The sequence below is a fragment of the Gavialis gangeticus genome, unplaced genomic scaffold (assembly GCF_001723915.1).
Source record: "Gavialis gangeticus isolate Ggan-Ray unplaced genomic scaffold, GavGan_comp1, whole genome shotgun sequence".
NCBI lineage: Eukaryota > Metazoa > Chordata > Crocodylia > Gavialidae > Gavialis > Gavialis gangeticus.
In genome coordinates this window covers 57,652,821-57,669,962 of record NW_017729034.1, presented here as the reverse complement: position 1 = coordinate 57,669,962, position 17,142 = coordinate 57,652,821, and the positions used below count along the sequence as shown (strand labels likewise).

At 41.2% G+C, this 17,142-nt stretch overlaps 1 protein-coding gene across 1 annotated transcript in view; it reads right to left on the bottom strand.

Annotated features, from left to right (window-relative positions):
- The window catches only part of COG2 (component of oligomeric golgi complex 2), a 58,702-nt gene that overhangs the window by 36,628 nt on the left and 4,932 nt on the right, over positions 1-17,142 (bottom strand). The window contains exons 2-9 of the mRNA XM_019527232.1: positions 13,483-13,644; positions 12,134-12,199; positions 10,947-11,027; positions 10,165-10,268; positions 8,664-8,772; positions 7,714-7,893; positions 1,816-1,940; positions 482-608 (exon numbers count right to left, since the gene is read on the bottom strand). Coding sequence (XP_019382777.1) covers positions 482-608; positions 1,816-1,940; positions 7,714-7,893; positions 8,664-8,772; positions 10,165-10,268; positions 10,947-11,027; positions 12,134-12,199; positions 13,483-13,644 — 954 coding nt within the window. The remainder of the gene's footprint in view (positions 1-481; positions 609-1,815; positions 1,941-7,713; positions 7,894-8,663; positions 8,773-10,164; positions 10,269-10,946; positions 11,028-12,133; positions 12,200-13,482; positions 13,645-17,142) is intronic.

Sequence of the window (17,142 nt, the reverse complement as noted above, 5' to 3'; positions counted from 1 at the left end):
GGGGGGGGGGGGCACATGCCCCCAATGCCTCCCCCAGGGGTGCTTGCAGTGAAAACACTCCCCCCTCCCCCACAGCTCCATTTTACGCCTCACCCCAGCAATACCTACCTCTGCCCCACTCCCTCCCCCCCTCACTGTGGGTGCCTTAATGTCACCAATAAATGCCAGGTGCATGCAGGGCAGATCATCAGCTACACTGGCCAAAAAGTGCTGATTGCAGATCATGACAATTTTCCTTTTATCAGGGCCAATCCAATCTGGACTGGTATATTGGTAAACCTCTATTTGTACGTGCCCTGCCCATGTATTTGAAACTAAAATCTGTTCCCATGAAAGTTCATCAAACGATCTCTAAAACAGCATGTCATGAAGCAACAAGGATCTTCACAAAAGATTCAGAAAACCCAAGCTAGGAACCATGACTCAGTCAATTCTTCCTTGTATCACAGGCTTCCCACTGAAAACATTTAAATTTAAATACCTCATGAAACACTTCTGGATTTCCAGGGTTAAAAAGCGTTGGCAACTTTTCTTCTAAACCACGTACTATTTCCGGCCACACTGAATTCACTAAAAAGTCATATCCGGGAACAGTATTTGCTTTTTCGCTGCAATAAAAGTTTCAATTATTCCAAAGATTTTTGCAAAGGTATGTTTCCCTAGCAAGTTCAAGCTTGACGGTAATAACTGTAAACAACCAAGCTCTGTGTTGTGCACAGCGTTTTTGGATTAGACAAATATTTACATAAGTATGTCCACTCAACTAAAAATAGTTCTTTCCTTTGCAATTTTTCACGTCTGCCTAGCCTCACAGCACTCCTATTCAAAGGAGCCAGATCAGTTTGAATTTAATACACATTCTAGAAAATCAACCAAGAGTAATGTACATTTTTAGTAATTCTAGAAAACAAGTACTTCTCTCAGCTAAAAAAATAAATCCTAGTCTAAAACGCCAGAAATGGGGTGGTGGCGGCAAGTAAAAGGAACTGCTCTTTGGAATTCTTCTGAGTCAGGTTTCTATATGCAGCAGTTTTTATTAAGATTAAAAAGTTACCTAGAGTTTGGAAAATTGGATATTGAGAACAGGAAGAACATGAACATCCACTGCTCTGATTTTCTAAAGTAGAATGATAACAGAATGTTTCTAGTATTTAACAAGAAAGATTAAAACCTGCTGAGGGATTAACCAAATTGAAATGTTAGTAAAATGTGAAGACATAAAAAGCACAGCAATGGATGGCTAATTAGAAAAGCAGTTTTGTAGTCTCTAGAGGCTAAATCCTAAGCATTCACTAATTGCAACTGTCTACTGAGTTAGCCAACCTTTGAACAGCTTAATAAATGGATACAATTTAGTAAACTAGAATAATGGGGACTACAAAACAGGCAATTTAATTGCAAGAGGAATTAAGTGTGTTTGAGAAGACAGCAAAGAGAGGTACCTGGGGTGGGGGGGACAATAAAATAACTTGAAAATTGCAATCTCCAGCAACTGTCCTGTGCCTTCTTTGAATGAAGGACACAAACAAGTTCCTTTATTTCAAAGACACATGGCACATTATACTGTGAACAGTACTTAGTACTCTGCTTCATTATTCCAGCACATTGTTTCTCTTCCTTCTTGCTTCACTACAGGATCAGAACAACTTGTTCACAGCCTTTATATTTTTCCCATGTGCACATATAAAAGAGAAACTGCACCAACTTTAATCTTTAGGGAAAAGCCTTTGTATGCTATAGTTAAATCATGCAAACCACTGCAGGAGTGTCCAATAATCAAAACAGCTCTGAGGACAATAGCTGCAAGGTTGTTACCTTGAAATAGCTCCCCCTGTTACTTCACGCAGGAGACGGCAATGATGAGGAACGAACTCCAGCAGCTTATTGTACATGGTCTGAAGGCCATTAGGATGCGATTGAACATACTGATCCACAATCACCTGCCAGGAAGCATTTAGCATGAAATATCAGAAAGGCGAACATGCAGAAATGTAAACCAATGTAAAATAACACACCTTACAGTCAATAAATATTACAGCTGCTACACAGTACTGTAACATATAGGATAAAGTTTACGTACCAAACTTCTACGTCTAACCTAAAACCAGTTTTTAATGTTACTTGCCATTTTGAGCTATATATTTTCTTTATCTTATGCAGCACTCCTCTTGCAATTCCAGTGGCTCATTATTCTTCTAATAAGAGTTTATTGAAACACTTAAATACAATATGTTAATAACAACCTAAGAATGAACTAGATCAAGCAGCTGGCAAAATACTGGCAGTTCCCGCATTTCAGTCATGTGAAATCAATCCACTCCTGTTTTATTACCGAGTCTCAAGGCTCCCCCTTCCCTCCTCCAGCTTCTATTATATGCCCCCCGCCCCAGAGGGCAGGGTGGGGCATCATGGTGCTCCCATTGTACTGATGGAGCCAGGATCCCAAAGTGCTCAGGAGGCACAGTACAGCAGGGGAGCTTGAAGACAAGCTGCTGAAGGTGAGATGGGGCTCTGTGAATGGTGCAGCAGAGGGAGGGGCGATATTCACCCTTTTGGTGCAGCAGTGCACGTACGAGTGGTACAGTAAGGGGGAAGGGAGGAGAGGAATGCTCTCATGCACATATGGTGTGCAGCCTGGGGGCCTGTGGCCCCCACTGCTGTCACTGCAGTGGTGTGTGGCTACTGCTGGTGTGGCCGCAGGATGGGCAGAGCCCCAGCTGCTGACAAGATGGACAGCCCTGTACTAAACTATTCATAAATTATCTGAAAAAGGAGGCAAGTTGTCAGATAGCCATAATTATTCAAATGGGTCAAGATCAAGGCAAAGTACAGGAACTACCGAAGGATCTGGCATGACTGAGCAACAGGCCAACCCAACATCAGATCAAATTCATTGTACATAAGTGTACAGTGATGCACATAGGCAAAAATAACCAAATTATACCTACACGATGAGGGGCTGTGCATTATCTGTTATCACACAGGAAAGAGATCTGGAAGTCATTATGGACAGCTTGCTAAAACATCAGCTCAAAGCTGAGCAGCTATCAGGAAGGGAAACAAAATGTTAAGGATTATTAAAAAGGGAACTGTAAGCATAACTGAAAATATCACTATGTCCCCTTATAAATCCATGGTGCGTCCACAACTTGAATACTGTGCCCCACTTTGGTCCCTGCATTTCAAAAAGGAGAGAGAAGAATGAACTAAAAGAACCAAAAAGTACAGAAAAAGGCAACAAGGATGGTTAATGGTATGGAGGGGCTTCCATATGAGGCGGGACTAAAGAGGCTACGCCTATTCAGTTTAAAAAATTGATGCTTGAGAGGGTACATGGTAACAGTTTACAAAATACTAAATGGCGAAGGGAAAATAAATTGGGATTTATTATTTAACTCTCTTGAAATACATGAACTGCGTGTCAAGAAATGAAAGTAGTGGGTAGTAAGTTTCAAACTAACAAAAAGAAGTTCTTTTTTCACACAGCATGTAATTAAAGGGTGGAACTCATTGCCACAAGATGTTGTAGAAACTGACATTTTACCCGGATTCCAAAATGGATTGAAAGGACTTTTGGAGGAAAAAAGGGCACCAGTAGCTACTGAGCAGGGGACTTATGGATATAGCCTCTGACTGAGACTTCCTTGATCTTAAATACTGGAGGCTGCAAGAGGGAGAGGAAAGAGTGGAAAAAAACTCTGGCCATACCCTGCTCATTCTCCCTTTCAGCATCCACTCTCTGCCACTCTATGGCACAGGCTGCTGGGCTAGATAGACCTACAGTCTGACCTAACAAATGGCAGTTATGTTCTTCTTAAACTAAATTAACTGTTGAACCGTCCATCTCCAGCCACTTTGGATTTTCAAGATTGCCATATACTGATGACTGGATTTTAAGTGCTACAGGAAGATGTGTGTGGGGTTTTTTTTATTTGTTAATTTGTTTGTTTTAATATGCTTTAATTTCCAAGGGGAAAAGTAACAACCATGAAAGTTGCTTTAACAGTTTTAAGTTTGTGAAGGAAAAAAAGAAAAGAAAAAAAGCTTTCCAAAACCTACACCCAGCCTAATCAAAAATCCACAGTAGTCACCTGAAAACTTTCTGATTTTAATGAACAATGGATCAGGTCCACAGCCCCTTTAAAAGTGTTTGCTACATTCAGTTTTCAAAATGAACCCTAAATCTAGTTCTGGTGAGTTACTAGACAATCTGTAAATACTAAAACATAAAATACAGTGAACTCTTTATGCGCAGGTATTTTATTTAAGTGAATTACTATTTGTATTACATAGCACCTGTAAATCATAATCACATGACTGGGATCCCCTACACTAGGTGCTAAATATAGAATAATAAAAGATAGTCCCTGCCCCAAAGAGTTTGTAATCTAATTAAGAAAACAGCCAGGAGAGGAAGGAATTCATTATCTGTTGTTTCCTTGCAATTCCCTATCTGTCTGAAAAACATCTCTCCCATTTTAGTTGTTATTGTTATAGACCAGAAGTGCTCAACTTGTGGAGCCTTGGAATCCAACCCATGCAGCCCCCCATAGGTCAGGAATTTTAGTGACAGTGGTGCAGTGGCAATTAATATTGCCATCCCACCCCACTGCCAAAATCCCAAGCTCCACACAGTTAGTCAGAGCTGGGCTATGACCCACTACCCTACAAAGCCAGATCAGGGTCAGACCACACTCCCTTCCCTCTGCACAGCTGGGTTGGGGCCAGGCTGTGCCCCCTTCTCCCTGTAGGACCAGGCCATTCCCATATGCAGCTGGCTCAGGGTTGGGTCATGCTGCCTTTTCCCCACCACAGGGCTGGGCCTTGCGCCCTTACCTCTGCCTAGCCAGGCTGGGGCCAAGCCATGCTCCACCCCGCCATGGAAGCTGGATCAGGGGTCAGATCATGCCCCCTGCCCCCAGATGGCCAGACTGTGACCGGGCGAAGCCCCCTTTCCCCAGGTACTGGAGCTGGGCTAGGCTGCCCCCCAGCCTCTCTGCACAGCCGGATAGGGCCCCACTGTGCACAGCCTGGGCCCCCGTGCACACCCTGAACCACAGGGAGACTTGGTACTATCCATCTAGCTCTGCAGACAAAAACGTTAAGTACCACGGTTATAAATAAGAGAAGATTTGTGGAACCAGCATAACAACAGATACAACTGTTCCTTTTCCATGGGAGCATTCTGGTCTTGAGAGGAGCACACCTAAAGAAAAGGGTAACAGCTCTATTCCACTTCTCTACCTCCAACTGAAGTCTCTTCTCTGTGGATATTTGCATGCATCAGTGATACAGACGAAGTCAGAATGATTCACAACTATGCCCTCTTTTATTCCAAAACAACTACTGTTTTTTTTCCTTCTCTGAGCAGAAAAGAAACTGTGTTCACATTAGTGACAGGGGCTATGGATCACCTGATACAAGTAAAGGTGGTCAGTGCTTCACAGTAGGAGGATAAGGGGAAAATGAGGCCAGTTAACAGGCTTCTAGATACAGATCTCTCTCATTACTCAAGGAAGAAATGGTAGTAGGTGCAACAGTCAGATCACCTCTTGCAATTAAATGTACAGATCAGCCAGCCTGAGACTAATGGAAACTGCAGACATGGCAACCAGTAGCTAAAGGGGTTTTGCAATGAGACCACCCGCAGCAAGTTTATGGTCACGTCTACCTACGTGTTCAAGCATGGAGCCAAGGTGAGAAAGACTAGAGTAGAGACTGAGGAACAGAGGTCAAAATATGAGAATGTGTTCAAGCATTTAACAAACAAAATCCCTTTGCTACTTGCACTAGTTCTGATAAAGGTGCTATTGATTCTGTACTTTAAAATGTTTGCCATCTTTTGCAAGATAGCAGCACAATAAATTTGGTATAGTTAGAAAAACAGCTTACTTCTGAGAGTAGGGAAAGAAGATGCAGTACCACCCACTGCTTGATTACACTGCCTTGGAGGGATAAAGTACTAGAGCTTGATTAAATCCCTCTCAACTCAAAGAGCAGTGGCCATAATAGAAAGTCTCAAAGGTAAAGGAGACTGAAACTAAGCGATTAAAGCAACCTGTAACCCAAAGCCATGAAATGAGGATGAGAATTATACAATACTGAAAACATGAGGAAGAAAACATTGCTACTCTTTTGCACTTTGGGGCATACATTTTACAAACATCTTGCTCTTCAGTAAAAAAAAAAGTTATGTATGTCATCACCAAGGCAACAACATAAGTATTATACAGGTTTCCCCCTCCCAGTACAGACATTGTATGAATGGATCATGTCTTTCAGAAATATATTGCTGAAAGTTTTAAGATACTAATTTTAGGAAAGAAATGTTACAGCCTCTAGCTGATAGCCTAATGTGATGCATTTGTTTTAAGAGGAGAGTGAATTTAACTTCTGTGAATAATTCTGATTTATAATTCAGTGAAACAACAAGACGACCACTTGGAGTAAGATAAATTAGATAACATCCTTGCATAAGATATTCTAAAAGGGATGTTTATTTAGATCCCAGCAAGGAGCAGATATCCTTCAAAATGCTACTGTAATGTTAACTATATGTGGACAGAATTTCTAACTTAAAAAAAATGAATCCCCTTACATACTTTCACCACCTGATCTACACTAATAGTTACAAAAGGCTCATTAATAATGAGCCAATGCCACTCAAGAGACTAATTAAACTTATTACACAATTGTTTTGTGTGGCCATTTCACCATGCAATGACCTACCATCTGATACATCAATGACAGGTTTTAGCACCTTAACATGAAATCCTAGAAAGAGCCTGAAGCCTGACTTACTATAGCCATTTTTCTAAAAATAATTTATGCAGCCTTCAAGTTGAACCTGTAGTAACAACTAGCTCAGAGCAAGTGATGAAAGTGCTAGTGACAAGCTGTTGTTCAATCTACAACCATCATCTACTGCTATTGCTAGTTCACTTTCACTGTTGGGATTGCTTCGGGAAAGCATGGGAAAAAAGTGCCCAGAATTAAGACATCTAATAAGATTCTCTATATGCTTAACACTGAAACCTCATCTGGGCAGGTTTTGTTCTACAAGGATCATTTTAGGGCAATCTCTCACTGTTCAATTAGAATTAGTGCTAGCCACCACAGGAATATCAGGGATACTAGCCACCCACAATTTCAACCATCATGTTGTCAAACTGTAACCAGAGCAGGTCTTGATGCTGCTGTAGAAAAAACCCTTGCAGCTGGTTCCTACACCAGTGAGTGCAATGATGGAAAGATTCAGTAAACCTGGCAGCATTGATGAGGTCAGAGATCGTTTATTTTTCCTCACAGCATGTTCTCTTTCAGCCCAATATTTTTGGATAAGCTAATCAATCTGAAATAAGATTTTTTGCTTCTTTAACAAGTATTTTGTAACTGAAAGGTTTGGTTTACTTAATTACACTTGTTGAAGTTTATATAGTCATTATATTTTGTATGGCTTTGGCTTTTTGATTTTCACCGCTGTCTGTCAAATACATTTTAAGGTAAGTTAACAACTTATACGGGAGGGAATACTATTATGGAAGATGAGATGTTAATCATTTATTCCCTCTATGAAGGTGGGAATAGAAACAGCATAACTACATAGGAAGTATTGAGACCACTATCCAAAAAGGTATTAAGGTGCTAAATGCTATATGAACAGAAAAGCTAGGCATGTTTACAAATAATTTTCCCCAAGCATTTGCTTCTTACCTCATCTACATATGGTTTTACAAGCACCTGACCAACTAAAGCCTCTGCATCTCGTGTTTTGTCAATTGTTGCATATGTCCGTAAGCAATGTCGTATTATGTCGATATTTGAAGTCTGAAGGCCTTCTAAGAGCAACCCTTCCAAAGACTGCTGCAACATGGCTGTTATTCCAGCTATACGCTATAAAAAAGGAGAGACAGTACAAACATAAATGCAATCCTACTAATAGAAGCTATTTGCAAAGATGTTTCACCAACCTTAGCATTCAATTCTAAATTGAAAATTGAACAGTAAAAGTTGTGATAATGGTCAATAGCAATTTAGCATACAATCCAATTAAAACCTTGTAACTTATATTTATCAGTTATTGCTGCATATTTAGCGCCATGTCATAAAGTAGCTACATTTAACAAAGTTACATTACAGAAAGATCCAGGCAGAAAAGTGGGAGCATAACTCTCAGCTGGTGACTGAACTGCACATCACCAGCTGTAAGTTGTGGCCTTATGAACCACCTAAGAATCAAAAACTATTACATGCAGCCCATGATCCACAGCTAGTTTAGGAGATTATGGTACATTAACTGAGTACACTGGGCACACCATAATTTATGCTTCAGTCTACAAGATAAACAAATGAAGTACAAGTGATCCCAGCCTCTAAATCTGGGCCTTGTTATTATGTAGACTTCAAAGACAGTAGGATGATATGCTGACATTTTAATTTTCATTTTCTACTCTTATTCTGAACTCTTCTTCTCAAGTGTTGGAAATAAAACCAAGAATGTCCAACAGAAAACAGTACTAGAAAAACAGCTTTAAAATTGGTCAAACATTTCCCTCCACAACAAACAACAGTTAGACTGGCAGACCTGTTTGCAATAGGTAGAGGGAGACGTGCCAATACTTCTGTACACAATTTACTGGCTTCAGTTTTTGAAGGTTACTTACTGGTCTCACTTTGTCCAAAAGAGGCATTCCTTTGCTTTGTACTGCATGGAATTGTAACTGGTTAAATTCTGTGGCAATCCTCTCTAAAACCTGTCCAGTCAGAAGGGGGCTGGAAAAGAATTGACATATGCAAAAATAACGACTAATAGTTTAACATGCAGAAGGGTCTCCACCTAAGGTTCACTTCCACCTAACAGACAGACATATAATGGTCTGCCTCCCAAAATTTCTCTGTCCATCTATTATAAAATCATAATGCTAAAAATAAGAGATGTATTATTTATAACTATGCACCAATAACATCTTGTGTTCAGGTGGCAAAGTATGAAGTTCAGGGACCAAGTATGGTATGTCTTCCATAACAACAGTACAACAGAGATAAAAGGGGAAGCAGCAGCTGTCACAAGATTCTGCCTCAACAGCATGTAGCAGTGTTCCCTGTATTAGTGTTTCTGCTGGTCAAGGGGAAAGCCAGTTTTACAGAGTTCAGCAGCTCTGGCATAGAGTAAGCCTGGCTGGTGAAGAATACTTATTCCTCCATACACCTGAAGCACAGGAACATTAAAGATGGCAAACTCTGGGGACATAATTGTTCCTTCCTGACCCCAGCACAGCCCCACTAACCTCCTCAGTTTCTTACCATTCAATTGCTACTCCACTCTCAAACTCAGGTTTCTACTGCAACCGCCTGTATGCAGAAGATAAATGGAATGTACATGGCCTTCCTACACCCATTTTCCCCTCATGGCCCATCCCTGCCAGCCTGTCCTCAGTTAGGCTCCCTTCCGCAAACTGAAGATTAGCAAAATAAGTCTCCTGCACCAAAAGGCTCATGAAACCTGCATTTTCTCTGCCTACCAACAACAGCAGAATGGTGAGTTGTGTGACGCAGAAGGCTGGCACTTCAGCTGTAAGACAACTGAAAAGAGAAGCCCTCCATCCCCAAATAAAGATATGGGGGGGTGTAACTTGGGTCCCTGAATTTGTCAGAGAAGTCTAGGCACCAGTCTCATTTCTCATGAAAAGTCTCCCTTTCCCATAGATGTTATGAAGTCAATCTTCAGATACTCCAGACTGCCTTCAAGTTATGTGAAAGTGAGGAAAACAGGAAAAGTTATTCCATGTTTTTACTCCCAAACTGTATTGAAGCTTGTGGCACATTTACAGGATTTTGTAAGGAAGGTGTTAGACATTTTTTACAAACAAGTTCAAAACGAAACAGGACATTTTGGGAAGGTGCATCCACTTTCATTGAAAATGCCATCAAAAAGTAGGAGGCATTGAAAACTCTGAGTTCCATGTTCAGCTAACTGTCACTTTGCAGAAGAATAAAACTGACAACCACAGCAAAGTACAGTCTTTATGTTTATTCTGCCCCAACGCTCAAAACTGCAAAGATACGCACTGGTGTTCAGAAATTCCAGTACACTATAATATAATGAAACAGAAGCTGGACTAGTTGATTAGCAATAAACCTTGAGGATATTTATACATCCCTTACCTGTTTGCCTCTAGTGAAGACAATTCTTTCGAATTTTGGGAATGTAGAATCTTCTCGATCTTCTCAACTGACTGAATAACATGGATAAGTCTCAAGACACACATCTGTTTAAAAAAAAAAGAAAAGCAATATTTAGCATTGTGTTTAATCTCATTTCTCATTCACCATTTCCTAATTAACAAGTGTGAAAATGTTTTGTGGGGAATTCTTTACTTTTTTTTATTGGAAGTCTATATCATATTAAGAAACTCGGTTAATACTTCAGCTCTTTATCATATTAAGAAACTCGGTTAATACTTCAGCTCTTCAATTATGCCTATCACGATACATATCAATACAAATATTTTAATACATTTCCAAATAAGTATTCTTAACCCAAAGCCTACAAGATCTGTCATGTTATTTCTTGATATCAACATTTTAAAATCTCTCCCCCTGCATGCCTGTTAAACTTCAATTAATTTCATTATGTGGAAATCTACAAACCAGTACAAAATTAGAAGAATGAAAAAAGTAATGCAATCATTTAAAAGTAAAGATATTAACATGAATGGCCTGACTTAAAAAGGAAATTCTGGACTTCTACTCAATCTAGCAGTGCGCTTATACCCCATCGTATGATTGTAGGGGCCTCCAAACAAGGTATGATATACATGAAGCCTATAGATAGTGGAATAAAAACATTCAGTTCCCCCTATGAATTTCTTGTATGTCTTGAATTTTCCAGCTAGAGAAGTTGTGTGTGTTTTTCCCCCCTAAGTGAGGTCTTCTCTAGTAATTACCTTTTTTCTTCTAATGTCTTCTTGTTTAGACATACGCTCATCTACTGCTCGAATTCCGTCACTGACACATGATCTAAGACTCTAAAACAAACAAGTGAATTTGAAAGCCTGACTTCAGGAGGTGAAGAAACAAATCTTAAATGACACCAGTTTAAAATCTATTCAACTAAGAGACGATACTGGCTGCCTGATAAGCACTATCAACATCTGTGGATTTATAACCATTTTCCAATTTTTAAAAAATGTTTCCACTACAGCATGAAAGACCTAAACAACAGCAAAAGCTAATTAATTGATATAAATGGAAAATTAAAATACAGTGTACAAACTGCTCGCAAATGCAAAACAACAACAAAAATCCACCCTCCCCCAAAAAAATCCCCAAATGAAAAATAAGATAAATATAACTGAAAATTCTCCCTTGTGCTACTTGTTACAAGCAATGGGTAACAAGTTTTCAGCCAAACCTCATCCACTTAACCAATACATTTTTAAAGGCAATATAGTGTGCATATTAAATTTCCAAGCCCTATACAAGCACCCTCAATGCAATTTGGTTTCTTGAAACTGAAAGTAACTTATGGGTTTACAGAATTCTGTCCATCTAAGAGACGGATGAGATACTAGCATGCAAGCAGTTTTCACCTGAAAAAGTAAATGGTTTGAAGAATTTTTTTTTCCAAACATCTTTTTGGATCAGCTGCAAAGAAAAATTTTGCTAATATACTCTAGATACTAAATTAAGAGTCATATTTGATTACTTTGAAAAGGGAAGAAAGTTGCCTGTGATTAAATCACAGGACAAGGAGGGGGAGGAGCAGGGAAAGGTGTATTTTTATTGCTTGTTCTGCTATAGAGATCTTTTAAATCATTTTGTGCCTTTTCCCCTGTAAAATATAATGTTAGTATCTCCTCACAGAATGTGGCTGCTCTTTAACACACACTTTAGGTCTTTCAAAAGAAAGTACTAAAAAATGCAAGACTACTACTTGATACTAGACTCCTTACATCATACTGCATTCTCCAAAAAGGTAAATATGAAAAGATATCTCAGTTTTAGTTTTCAGTCTGAAACCTCCACTAATGAACTATAAATCTGGGTAATTAAAAAAACCCAATAAATATTCATAAGATAAAGCATTTAAGTTTACCAAACTATTTTAACATAACAATTGGTATGAACATACCATGACCTCTTCTCGCAACTGTCCCAATGGCACTGAAAGCTGGTTAAGGGCTTTATCCATGCCCACCTAAAGAAGTTACCAAAACACGCATTACTATAATCAAATGACTTCCGAATTATTTCAGTTAATGCATTAATTTTTTTTGATACAATCCACTAGTACAGCACTGAACTATAAGCGTGTTGGAAATTAAATACATACTATCCTCACAAAAAAGTCATCTTATCTTAATTCATTTGAAATCTTGATGTGCTAATATGATGGTCTGTTACTGTAATACAGGGATGTCACACTCACCTCATGCCCTGGGCTGGAGCTGAACCAACAGGGCTCCTCATAGCCTGCATCCAGCCCAGGACATGGGGTGGCTCTGGCCCAGGGCACACAGTGATGGCTGCAGCTGCAGCTCTAGCTCTGCCATGAGGCATGCACTGGTGGTGGCAACTCCAGCACAGGGTGACAGCATGGCTGGCAACCAAGGAGATAGGGCCAAAGTGGTGTCAACAGGCAAAGTGGCTGGAAGACAAATAGGGTGGCATCAGCCCTTGCTTGTCCTCCTGTTGCCAATCACCACATCCAGGGGCCCCGGATTCTGCAGCAAACCAGCTCCCCAGCCACGACTCCAGTTTCCAGCTCTGGATAGACTGTTTCCATATGTTTGACAACCCTGCTATAACGGAGGCATCCAAAAAAATCAATGGGACTACTGGTGACAAAAAGCACAGAAAAATTAAGAAAAATAAGGATCTATGCAAATTGTGCATTTCTATGTTGTATTCTGTTATATACCATACACATACGAACAAACAAAATGTAATAAATTACATTTAAGGGCAATTTATTTTTTAATCACCAGAATGGGAGGCAAAAAGAACAGAAGATGTAGCAGAGAAGACACTTTCTTTTGACAACTATCTGTGGTGATTTGTCAACTGGACTGAGTTATTACACAGTCTGCGTGCTTATAAGCATTCGTAGTGGAATTTCAGATCTTCACCACTCAAGGTAAATAAACACTTTATTCCAAAAGTGTTCCATGTACTAGCTCTTCACATCAAGTATTTGGGGAAATTCATTACCTTCATATGAACATATCTTTTAAAAATGAACCAGGATTGTTGTTTTGCATCTTGCTACACATGTGTAGTAGCTATATCTACAGGATATAGCTTTTATAGTTTCTATAAAGAAAATAAATACTTTCTACTATCTCGTAATTTGAGGTTCAACAAGTTAAGGCTTCTTTACCTATTAGCTCAAGAAAAGAAGGCATTCACTATGTGGAGGCATGATTAAGATCACACTGAAAAGCAGAACACAAAAATACATAACCCAATTTGAAAACCTACCAGATTTGTTGAAAGATTAACAAAGTCTGCATAGTCCTTGTTTATGAGCTCTACCATAGCAGTTTTTAGGAGTTTATAGTAGAGTTCCAGGTCATCTCTGAGCTCTTCCAGCTGGACACGTTTCCTGCAGTCGGACACAAAGTGATCGACGTCGAAGTCTGGCTGAAAAGGAAATAGGTAACAAGGTACAGGGATGTTAATAAACAGTCCAGACTAAAGAAAAAAGCCCGCTTCCTATAATAAAGCTTTTTTGGTTGAGTTTAAAACAGAAGTACAAGCCCCTTCCTGGAAGGCGCAGAGAGTCTGCTGTAAGGCTTTAATGAGTACTGAAAGTGGTAAGGATTCTCCCCAATGCAAAGATGTAGCTATTTTGTGAAAATATTGTTACTGTTCAGCTAATATAAAAACCCTTTTCAAATGAGGGATTTGGGGATTTGGAAGCACATTATAACAAAAGGGCGGGCAATTATTTGGGCCTGAGAGCCACTTAGGGAACTTTGGTGAGTTGTTTGAGGGGGTGAAGGAGCTGACCCAGCCTGTGACAGCTCACCAAAATTCCCAAAGTGCCTCTGCTCTGCCCTGGGGCAGATGGCTGGGACAGGGCTGCAGGTGGGTGGGGAGTGGCATCCAGGAGCAGGATGGGCAGAAGGGGCTGGGATCGCAGGGCTGTGACAATGCAGGGCTGGGACCAAGCCATGATCTGCCCCCTGCATGTCCCTGCAATGGGTGCCAGCTCTACAGCAGGGGTGTGCAGGGAGTGGATTGCAGCTCTGCCCTGGGCCCCAACCCCATGCAGTCACCGCCTAACAATCTTGGGACCTATGTGTGCAGGGCATATGGCCAGGGTGATGGGACAGGGCCATGGATGGGCAGGGAGCTGTGTTCAGCAGGGGGATAGGTGGGTGGGAACAGGATCTTGAGGCAGGAACAGCATGTGGCAGGGCCCAGGGCAGAGCCACAATCTGCTCCCTACATGCCACTGCCCACAGAACCGGTGTCCATTGCGGGGACACATGGCCAGCAGACGGCAAATGTGCCCTGGGCCCTGGCCCCGTGCTGTCACCACCCCATCATCCCGGCCCCTCCTACCTGTGCCACTCCCAGATGCTGCTCCCTACTTCCCCGCGACCCCATCCCATCTGCCCAGCCACACGCCCTGCCTGTGCAGCTCCCACCCCTGATGGTGGATGTGGGGTGCCTGGGCAGCGGGGCCAAGTCTGGTGGTGGCAACCAGAAGGAGCCATTGCCACTGTTGGGAAGCGAGTCCAGGTGTCACACCATCTCAGCCCCACTGCATACCTGGGGGTGGTGGGACCAAGGGACTCACCACGGGCCAGATAAAATCCCTTGGCAGGCTGGATTTGGCTTGCGGGCCGTATTTTGTCCATCACCATTATAACAGGTCATGGAACAACAGTGTCCTAGCAGACAGCCTGACTTAGCAGCATCTGTAGTACAGGTAAGCATTTGGGGGCTGTTGACATAGATCTTATTAGAAATGGGTTTCTAGTTTTCTTTGAAAAGTCTTATAACCAGACTGCATCAGATAAGAAGTGAATAAGATTTACGCAGACCGAATCTGCATCTACCTGATGAGTCTGACATATAGCAGAGCTTGAGCAGGATTCTGCCAAAAACCACCCACTGAGAAATGAACCATAAATTCCACCAAAGCTTTCATTTCTAATTAAAATTCTAAGCCTATTCTTTAGCAGAAACAACTTTGCTGTTGCCAGGAGTACATATTTAACAAAGGCAAAAAACGCAGATATTTAAACCCTGTATAGAAAATGCCTAGGAAAGAGATTTTATTACTTGAAAAAGCATTAAATTTTTTTGAATGCACATTCAACTTTTGGAGACGTTGTGCTTGGATGAGGACAGAGCGCAATTGGCAGCAAAAGTCAATGTAGCCAAAGTTTCTATTTTTGTTATATAGTGACCTTTCACTGGAAACACAATTTAAAGGCACCAAAAAGATATTAAAATAATACCATATTTTTGGTGTATACTACAGTGCACATTTAAGAAAGAGATAGACCATTTAAAATCCCCTGGAGAATGTTAATGCAATCCAGTTTCCTTTTCACTGAATTGGAAACTATACTTATTGAAAAAATTAGGTAAATTTGGTCGAGCCAGCAAGATAATAGATAGCACACTCAGTTAAAGCTTTGGGTCTACTTGGAGTAGAATGCAAAACTTGTCCCAGCCAAATAGCTTTTCTCATTTCTATATCCTATCAACAAAACTTGTTTTCTATAAGCAAATAGTAGTGTGTATTACTTTGATTTACACGAACAGTAGCAACCAGCTTTTATATACAATTCATGAGGATACAGGCATAGAATTATGGAGTTCTAAAACACATGTGAGTGCAGTATTTTTGGTTTCACACATTTCCAGGAGAATACCAAACCAGTAAAAAAAAAAAAAAAAAATCAGTTCTATGTTTTGGAGGTAATGCAATCAAAATGTAATAGTACCAGAAAAGCTACCGGATAAGTTTCATTTATAACTACACAGGCATTGAAACAGGACAAACATTTACCCAAACCAGCATTTAGCCAGAAACCAAAATAAGCATACCAGCAGAAAGCTGTCCTAGGAAACATTGATCACAAATGGTTTCACAGACATTAGGGCTGGAAGGGACCTCGGAAGATCATCGAGTCCAGCCCCCCACCCGAAGGGCACGAAGTCAGCTGGGGTCATAGGATCCCAGCAAGGTAAGCATCCAATTTGCGCTTTTCCAGGCTAAAGAGCCCCATGGCTCTCAGCCCGTCATCGTAAGGTCTGTTTTCCTGACCTCTGATCATGCACGTGGCTCTTCCCTGGACTCTCTCAAGCTTCTCCACATCCTTTTCGAATTGCGGAGCCCAAAACTGGGCACAGTACTCCAGCTGCGGCCTCACCAAGGCCGAGTACAAGGGGAGAATAACATCCCGGGATTTGCTTAAGAAGCATCTATGGATGCAAGCCTGCGTTTTGCTCGCTTTACTAGCCACAGCATTGCATTGCAGGCTCATGTTCATCCTGTGGTCAATGACGACCCCCAATCTCTTTCTTTCATAGTGCTAGCCAGCGTAGCACTGCTGAGCCTATAAAGATGCTGCAGGTTTTTCCTCCCAAGGTGGAGAACCTTGCATTTTTCAGTGTTAAACACCATCAGGTTCTTGTCTGCCCATTTGCTGAGCCTGTCCAGGTCAGCCTGGATCACCCTCCTGTCTTCTGGCGTGGATGCTTTGCCCCAAAGTTTGGTGTCATCGGCAAACTTGGCCAGTTCGCTTCGGACTCCAATGTCCACATCATTAATGAAGATGTTGAACAAGCTGGGTCCAAGGACAGAGCCTTGGGGGACCCCAGTGGTCACAGGACACCATGATGATTGACTTCCATCAATTACAACCCTCTGGGTCCAACCACGGAGCCATTTCCCCAGCCAGCGGATCGTGGTGGACCCAAAGTCACAATTGGCCAGTTTCGCCTAGAGATGATCATGGGATACCAGACTGAAGGCTTTTTGAAGTCAAGATATATGACATCAATCTCTTTTCCCTTGTCCAGGTGATAGGCCACCTGGTCGTAGAAGGAAATGAGATTGGTCAAGCAAGACCTACCCGCAACAAACCCGTGCTGGCTATCCCTCAGGATGTTGGC